This window comes from Piliocolobus tephrosceles, chromosome 16 (genome assembly GCF_002776525.5).
Source record: "Piliocolobus tephrosceles isolate RC106 chromosome 16, ASM277652v3, whole genome shotgun sequence".
In the NCBI taxonomy this organism is placed as follows: domain Eukaryota; kingdom Metazoa; phylum Chordata; class Mammalia; order Primates; family Cercopithecidae; genus Piliocolobus; species Piliocolobus tephrosceles.
This window is the reverse complement of record NC_045449.1, coordinates 15,524,316-15,533,206: the sequence shown is the minus strand read 5'-3', so window position 1 is coordinate 15,533,206 and position 8,891 is coordinate 15,524,316. Positions and strand designations below refer to the sequence as shown.

Genomic DNA, 8,891 nt, shown 5'->3' with positions numbered 1-8,891 from the left:
CAGTGGTGAGATTTCTGGTTAGTATTCTGAAGCAGTTAAATAACTTAAATTTATATTAAACATTTCTGGTTTTACTTTGATGATGACTTAAGAAAATGAATATAAACATATTTAGTATCATTGGGATAGCCACCTTGTAACTGAACAGATATAAACATAGGAAAGTTTGCATCTTATTTTATATTCATGAATATTCATAAGCCATATATAACAGTAATTAAAGCACAATACCAGTAATAGTCCACATATTACTTAAATTTGGCTAACAATATTCTTGTTGTTCTAGAAATGAGATGACCAGCTCTTTCAGAATATACAGCAACTGCCTCCACATAAAGCAGTGCCAGGTTTAGGAGATTTACGGTAAAGCCATGTTTCCAAGGAGGTCTGTACAAAAAGCCAGACTTCTACTGGCAGTTTCTGAGAGAGAGAGACGCTTTCCGTCCATGGCAGCCATTTACTTTTGCTCTGGGAGACGTTTGTAATTGAAAAGGCACAACTGGGGTATTTATTCATTTCTCCCATTCCTCTAGTGTTCGGTGGTGTTGCCGTTGCAAGTGGGCAGGGCTAAAATGAGCTGGTTATCTCAGGATCATGGAAAACCTGGAATCAACGCTCAAGAATGCCCCCTATTTTCATTGTGAGAAGGGAACCGATTCCATCCCTCTATGCCAGAAGTGTGAGACGTGTGTCTTAGCCTGGAAGATCTTCTCTACCAAAGAGTGGTTCTGCAGGATCAATGACATATCACAGAGGAGGTTTCTAGTTAGCATTCTGAAGCAGTTAAATAGCTTGTATTTGTTACACTATTTCCAAAATATCCTTCAGACCACACAGGGAAAGGATTTCATCTATAACAGGTCCCGGATCGACCTCAGCAAGAAAGAGGGGAAAGTTGCGAAGTCCTTCTTGAACCAAATGTTGGATAAAACAGTAGAACAGAAGATGAAGGAGATCTTGTACTGGTTTGGGAACAGCACCCACTGGACCAAGGCGAATTATACTCTCTTACTGCTGCAGATGTGCAACCCCAAATTACTGCTCATTGCTGCCAATGTGATCACAGTCCTGTTTCTGAGAGAGCAGAACAGCATCTCAGGTAAACAAGGCCACAGGCAAAGACCAGAGGGCCCCCAGAAACCGGAAGGCAAGACTTCAGAAATCTGTAGGGAGCTGCAGTTGTAGACAACATAGGTAGACAGAGATTGCACAGAATGCAGCATAGGTTTTTTTGAACTGACACCTTGTCCTGACACCCGATCCTGTTTACCAAAGGAGAAATGACTGAATGTAACTTCCTTCTTGAAAATGATCAATGCGGGAGGAAGTACACAACTTTTAACTGACAAGCATTTATCATGGATTTCTGCATCTCATAGGCCCAGAAATGGCTGGCCCCTGCCTCTGACCCCTTAATGTTGGTGTCATTCCTGCTTTAGGGATTGGACTGGGCTTGAGAGGGTTGTAAAGGGGAAGCTATTGGTTTGCTGTTCAGCTGCCCTGCACAGAAACCAGACCAAGAAGTCAAAACTTACGGCTTTTTTTTTTTTTTTTTCATTCACTCTACCATGCTCCTTGCTTATCCATGAAATCAAACCTTAAAGTAGAGTTTCTCCAAGGCTGGAGATAGCTTAAGGGTCAAATAAGTCTAGGGTGGTAGTTCTCCAGCTGTGGCTTGTATCAGGATCTCCAGCAGGACCTGTTAAAACAAGCTCCTCCCCCAGAACTTCGGACTCAGCAGGTCTGAGGTGGGCCCAGGATTCTGTATTTCTTTTCTTTTCTTTTTTTTTTTTTTTGAGATGGAATCTCGCTCTGTCAGCCAGACTGGAGTGCAGTGGCGCAATCTTGGCTTACTGCAACTTCCACCTGCCGGGTTCAAGCAATTCTCCTCCCTCAGCCTCCCAAGTAGCTGGGACTACAGGTGCGTGCCACCATACCTGGCTGATTTTTTGGTATTTTTTAGTAGAGACGGGGTTTCACCATGCTGGCCAGGCTGGTCTCGAACTCCTGACCTTGTGATCCACCTGCCTCGGCCTCCCAAAGTGCTGGGATTACACGCGTGAACCACTGCACCCAACCAGGTATTCTGTATTTCTATCAAGTTTCCAGCTAGTGCTGATGTTGCTGGTCTGGGGATCTCTCTTTGAGAATCACAGGCCTAGGGTGTTAGAGAATCCTGGAAGTGTTTGGCCAGCTAGTTCAGGGAAGCAGAAGAAACAATAAGGGTGGTGTCTGCTTTGCTTTGCTTTGCTATAAAGGAATGCCTGAGGCTGAGTAATTTATAAGGAAATATATAAGTAATTTATAAGGAAAAGAGTTTTATTTGGCTTGCAGTTCTGCAGACTGTACCAGAAGCATAGCACCAGCATCTCTTTCTGGTGAGGGCTTCAGGAAGCTTCCACTCATGGTGGAATGTAAGGGAAATCAACGTATAATGTGGCAAGAGAAGCAGCAAGAGAGGGGGAGGGGTGTCAGTTTATTTTAAACAGCCGGCTCTTTCTTGAACTATATTAATAGAGCGAGAACTCACTCATTACTGTGGGAAGGGCACCAAGCCATTCATGAGAGATCTGCCCCAAACCCAAAAACCTCCCATCAGGTCTCACTTCCAATATTGGGGGTCACATTTCAACATGAGATTTGGAGGGGACAGATATTGAAACTGTATCAGGAGGCAAGAGAATTGAGCTTTGGAGGGGTCCGGGAGTGGAAGGGTCCAGTGTGGGGAAGCTCAGATTTAAGCAGGGGTGGGAGAAAGCTGGGAGGGGGTGGTCATATGGAGGCGTTTTGGAGTTTTAGCTCTTGAAGGTGTGTAATTCCTATCACCAATGACACCTGAGAGGTGGTCATATTTCTGGACTAGTGGAATCGAAAAGAATTTTAAAGCTGGATGGCCTAGGACGCAGGTAGATCACAATGTATGTCACTTGATTTATTTGGCGTGTCAGGGGTATAAAAGAATGATAATATAGAATGAAGACAAAGTGAATCCCAGGATGTCAAAAACAGTAAGTTAGATTGGAGATCAACCGACTGGTTGATCCTTAATATTTACATAAGGAGACCAAAGTCCAGGGCATCTGAATGCCTTCACTTAGGTCACCCACCATGTATGTGGGTTGAAAACCAGGATCCCCTCCTGAGCCTCTTCCACTCTGCAGTGCTGCCAGCAACGGAGGGCCTGGCTTGTACGCACAGATGCAATGCTCCGTGGTGCTCTTCCAAAAGTTTCATCACGCACCATAGAAATGGGCTATTTACATTGGAGTTGTGTAAGTCCTATTACAGGTTGTGGCAACCTTCTTTTTTGTTTTTTTGTTTGTTTGTTTGTTTGTTTGAGATGGAGTCTCACTCTGTCGCCCAGGCTGGCCTGATCTCAGCTCACTGCTGCAAGCTCCACCTCCCGGGTTCATGCCATTCTCCTGCCTCAGCCTCCCGAGTAGCTGGGACTACAGGGGCCTGCCACCATGCCTGGCTAATTTTTTTTGTATTTTTAGTAGAGACGGGGTTTCACCATGTTAGCCAGGATGGTCTTGATCTCCTGACCTCGTGATCCACCCGCCTTAGCCTCCCAACGTGCTGGGATTACAGGCTTGAGCCACTGCGCCTGGCCAACAACCTTCTCTTTTCTTAGAACAGATTCTCTCTTAAAAAATTAAATGTTCTGGCCGGGCATGGTGGCTCACGCTTGCAATTCTAGCACTTTGGGAGGCCAAGGCGGGCGGATCACTTGAGGTCAGGAGTTCGAGACCAGTCTGGCCAACATGGCGAAACCCCATCTCTACTAAAAATACAAAAAATAGCCAGTTGTCATGCGCTTGTAATCCCAGCTACTTGGGAGGCTGAGGCAGGAGAATCACTTGAACCCAGGAGGTGGAGGTTGCAGTGAGCCAAGACCATGCCATTGCACTCCACCCTGGGCAATAAGAGCAAAACTCTGTCTCAAAAAAACAAAAACAAACCAAAAAAAAGTTAAATGTTCTAATTTGACGCGAGGGTGGTTATTTCTATCATGAAAGAAAATTCATCTTGAGCTTCCAAAGAACATTCCCTGTTGCAATTCCGGACCTCGACTCTCTCTCTCTCCTTGTGTAAACAGCTCAAGATATTTTACACTGGAAGTACGCTGAAACGCTAACAGGAAGCTTTCTGAGATTTTTGCATAGAAGCCTGGAGGCCCCAAATAAAAACAGACACAACCTCTCTGGTCCGTTCTGTACATCTTTAAAAGGAGGAAGAATCATGCCTGTAATCCTAGCACTTTGGGAGGCCAAGGCAGGCGGATCATGAGGTCAGGAGATGAAGACCATCCTGGCTAACACGGTGAAACTCTGTCTCTACTAAAAATACAAAAAATTAGCCAGGCGTGGTGGCGGGCGCCTGTAGTCCCAGCTACTCGGGAGGCTGAGGCAGGAGAATGGCGTGAACTCAGGAGGTGGAGCTTGAAGTGAGCTGCTGTCGTGCCACTGCACTCCAGCCTGGGCGACAGAGTGAGACTCCGTCTCAAAAAAAAAAAAAAAAAAAAAGAAGAAAAAATGAAAAAGTTTCTCTCCACCTCATTTTCCTCAACACACCTGCTTCAAGAGCAACCTTGTCTTGGTCTTTTGTTTTTCAGGGCTCAATCAAGACATCACAGATGTGTGTTTTTCCCCCGAGAAAGACGACAGCTCCAAGTCTGCGACCTCACAAGTCTATTGGACAGCCAAAACTCAGCACATATCCCTTCCTTTGTCCAAAGCCCCAGAAAATGAACACTTACTTGGGGCAGCATCTAACCCTGGTAAGTCAACTTTCAAGAAGAAAGCCAATATGAAACCAATGTGAGAATGGGAAGACCCCGTGGAACTGGAGGGGCTGGCAGGGTGATAGCATCTGGGGATGGCAGATTTGAGGAACTCACATTCATTTAGCATCTACAGTGTGCTGGGCTCTTTGACATTTACTTCCCCATCTAATTCTCACAGCTGGTAAGGGGAGGAGCAAGGATTGAAATTGATCAGTATGGCACCCAAACCCATATTTTCACCTCTTCACTGCGGTGTCCACAAGACACATCTGAAAATAGAAATCAGAAAGGAGACTATCAATGGTTTCCTTTGGAGTCTTTCTCTGCTCTGAGCCACAATCCATCATCTAGTCCCTGGGCTCTGGCATGGTGGCCAGCTCTAGAATTAAACCCTCCAATGGCTATTTTTGCAGTATTGGATTCGATCTTGAGGAGGGAATAAAATTAATGGGGAATTTGGTTCCCCACCTCAAGGCACTCCTAAGTTGGGTTTTGAAGCAAGACATATACATGAAATATCATAGGAAACACAATATCGTAGGAAATGCAAGGCATAGATTCAAAAACACTTATATGGAAAATTTCAGATTTCAAAAGTATATAGAACAGTATGATAACCACCCACCCACACAGCACTGGGTTCAACAATTATCAACATTTTACCAATTTTATTCCATTCATTCCCCCCCCTTTCTTAAATTGTTTAAAATTTTTTCTTGTTGGAGTATTTTTAAGAAAATTCCAGGCACAATGTCATTTCAGACTCTGATACTCTAGACTTCTCCTTGGGCTGAAAAAGTTGAAAAGTACATGTATATTTGGGTCAAAAGGTTCTATTCTCATGTGGCAGAAGAGATGACAAAAATCTAGTGGCCTAAGGGTAGACTCTGAGGAGGTTTATTTTGTGGGAGAGCTTTTGGTGAGGACTTGTTCTTGGCCTGGAGTTTCTATAGAGCCAACTCAACCACATACCTTTCTCTGGCTTCACTCTAGAGGAACCATGGAGGAATTCACTCCAGTGTATTTCCGAAATGAATAGGCTGTTTTCTGAAAAAGGAGGCATAACCAAGCCAGGGTACGATCCCTGCAGTCTATTGGTTGACCTGGATGACATCAGAGACCTGTCTTCTGGGTTCAGCAAATACCGAGACTTCATCCGTTACCTGCCCATCCACCTCTCCGAGTATATTCTAAGTATGCTGGGGTGTTTGAGGGGATTTCCCAGACACCTCCCATCTTGGCCCATTTCTGGGGTTTCTGGATCCATCTTTTTTTTTTTTTTTTTTTTTTTTTCCAGGAATGCTGGATAGACATACCCTGAACAAGTGTGCCTCTGTGAGCCAGCATTGGGCCGCGGTGGCTCAACAGGTCAAGATGGACTTGTCAGTGCACGCCTTCATTCAGAACCAGATTATCTTCATGCAGGTACTTCCTGCAAGTCTGAAAGGGGAATGTCTGAGACCAGCTTCATTTTCGTGTTGAGGCTGATCTGACTGTGGACCTTTCGTAAACCCTTAGCTGGCCTCCTGCTCTACATTTGTGGCCTTTTCGGCTTCATGGGTCTTTTCTTTTTGGTCCAAACTCCTGTTGATGACTGAGTACTCTCTCATTGTCAGTGCATCTCACAAGGACAATAAGGATAGACAGCACTCAGGAGCAGAGAGGCAGAGCCTTTCCAACACCTCACAAAGCAGAGAACCCCCAGTCCCCAGGGAGTTATATCGCAGCTTACGCAGCAAGAAAGCCATAAATGTGTTTCTGCATCAGCCTCATATGGAACACAGATGTTTATAAGGCCACAAAGTATTTTTTTAAGTTGAAATGCAATTTTCCCCAATGGTAATCTTCTCCAGCATTTTTACTTCTCCGTTTCTTGCCAGAAGTCTCACCCTAACCATGGATTTTGGTAACTTGATTTTTTTTTCCCAGCAGAGAGGACAGAGGATGAGAAGCAGCAGCTATGGTGAGGCTGGCGATAGTCTAACCATCTTTGCTGGTCCCCCTGTGGCATTTGGTGTTTATTTTTCTCCTCCATTCGATCTGCACACACTGCCAGAGGAACTAGCCAGAACTGGGCCTGCCTGCCGCAGCCAGGGCTTACCCATCTTTCAGATTTTGCCAAGAACTAGTTTTTCCCTTCTTCTTGCAGAGTCGGAGCTAAGAGTAGCCATTTTCTGTTTTTATTTTTATTTATTTTTAGTTTTTTGTCTTTTTCCAGGGGTCCTACACAAGAGGAATTGATCCTAATTATGCCAATAAGGTTTCTATCCCAGTTCCTAAAATGGTAGATGATGGGAAGCGCATGCGTGTGAAACATCCGAAGTGGAAGCTGAGGACGAAGGTGGGTTCCAACAGCATCTGGGGCAAGTAACTGTGAACGTCTCATTCTAACTGGCCATTGAAGGCTGAAGTCCAGACTCAGCTCTGGAGTGAGGACAGAGGATCATGGCAGGTAACACTCCTTAAGGAAGACCAGAGTTCTGTGTTGCTACTGACTTGCAAGATACTTCCTCTTCTTCTTCTTTTTTTTTTTTTCTTGAGACAGAGTTTCGCTCTGTTGTTGCCCAGGCTGGAATGCAGTGGCGTGATCTTGACTCACTGCAAGCTCCACCTCCTGGGTTCACGCCATTCTCCTGCCTCAGCCTCCCATGTAGCTGGGACTACAGGTGCCCATCACCACACATGGCTAATTTTTTTGTATTTTTAGTAGAGACAGGGTTTCACTGTGTTAACCAGGATGGTCTTGATCTCCTGACCTCGTGATCAACCCGCCTCGGCCTCCCAAAGTACTGGGATTACAGGTGTGAGCCACTGCGCCCAGCCAACACTTCCTCTTCTTAAGCCTTGCTTTACTCATCTGTTGGATGGGTGGATTGATCTGGTTGTCCTCTCAGGGTTCTTCCTTACTTCAAAGCCCATGGCCGTGTTCTGTGTCCATGGCACCAGGTCATTTAGTGGCAAGTTCAGAAGCCAGGAGCAACTCAATGAGCCCATGCCTCTGGAGGCTCCAGCATCTGCTGCTCAGGAATTCGAGGAGGACCCGAGGGGAGGGCCAGGGCTGGTTCCAGAATGCCTGGGGCCTAGATGAATTCGGCTCCCTCATCTCTCACTTCCAGGTTCATTCTGGCTCTAGGATGGAAGGAGAGAGTTAATGAAATGTAGCCCTCTCCACTAGTTCGTGGGCAATAATGAAGAGTGAATGGAAGACTCTTCGCGCGCTTTGCTTTGCCTATCAAGGCATGGTTGATATTCCTAAAACCATTAGATTTCTGCCCCCTCCTCTCTGCTTAAAGTCTATTTTGAAGTCTATTCAATTGGCCCCAAAAGGATAGTTAATGAGGGATGGTTTGACTGCCGCTTCCCATAAGGAAGCTATGTTAAATGAGAATTTGAGAAACAGAAGCATCCAGAGAGAGCATCTAGCTCATATGACCTGGAGGGGCCAGGCAGGTGACACAAAGGAGGAGGCAGGTGGTGTGGGCAGTAGCAGACGGTGTGGTTGTCATGGACTGGACAGTTCACCTGCATCTGAAGGGCCAGCTGCTGCTCAGTTCTGGCTAATTATTGTCTTGAGAGATTATTTTGAGGCCCCTGTCTTGCTAGACCATCTAAGCCTTAGAAGATAGAAATCTGACATATTATGTGAAATCTCTTGCTTTTATTAAATGCTGGCAACCGTTTAAAAGCAGTTTTAAAAACTACACTGGCCAAAGAAAACACATTTCTGGGCCAGGCGCGGTGGCTCACGACTGTAATCCCAGCACTTTGGGAGTCCAAGGCCGGTGGATCACAAGGTCAACAGTTTGAGACCAGCCTGGCCAACATAGTGAAACCCCGTCTCTACTAAAAATTACAAAACATTAGCTGGGCGTGGTGGCAGGCGCCTGTAGTCCCAGCTACTTGGGAGACTGAGGCAGGAGAATGGCATGAACGCAGGAGGCGGAGCTTGCAGTGAGCTGAGATCGCACCACTGCACTCCAGCCTGGATGACAGAGCGAGACTCTGTCTCAAAAAAAAAAAAAGAAAACACATTTCTGGATTTCATTTGACCTACAGTTATTCATTTCTGAGCTGGTCCCTTCACCCATTTTATAGATAAAGAAAC

General features: G+C 45.6%; 1 protein-coding gene across 3 annotated transcripts in view; it reads left to right on the top strand.

The window, feature by feature from the left end:
* Window positions 1-401: 401 nt before the first annotated feature.
* The window catches only part of CDRT1 (CMT1A duplicated region transcript 1), a 42,870-nt gene continuing 34,380 nt past the window's right edge, over window positions 402-8,891 (top strand). For 2 of the 3 annotated variants that reach the window (XM_023188073.2, XM_023188071.2), the window contains exons 1-5: window positions 402-1,099; window positions 4,616-4,780; window positions 5,780-5,980; window positions 6,084-6,211; window positions 7,005-7,127. In XM_023188073.2, the coding sequence (XP_023043841.1) occupies window positions 595-1,099; window positions 4,616-4,780; window positions 5,780-5,980; window positions 6,084-6,211; window positions 7,005-7,127 (1,122 nt within the window). In that variant the 5' untranslated portion in view covers window positions 402-594. The remainder of the gene's footprint in view (window positions 1,100-4,615; window positions 4,781-5,779; window positions 5,981-6,083; window positions 6,212-7,004; window positions 7,128-8,891) is intronic. The other variant, XM_023188072.2, reaches the window with a different exon arrangement.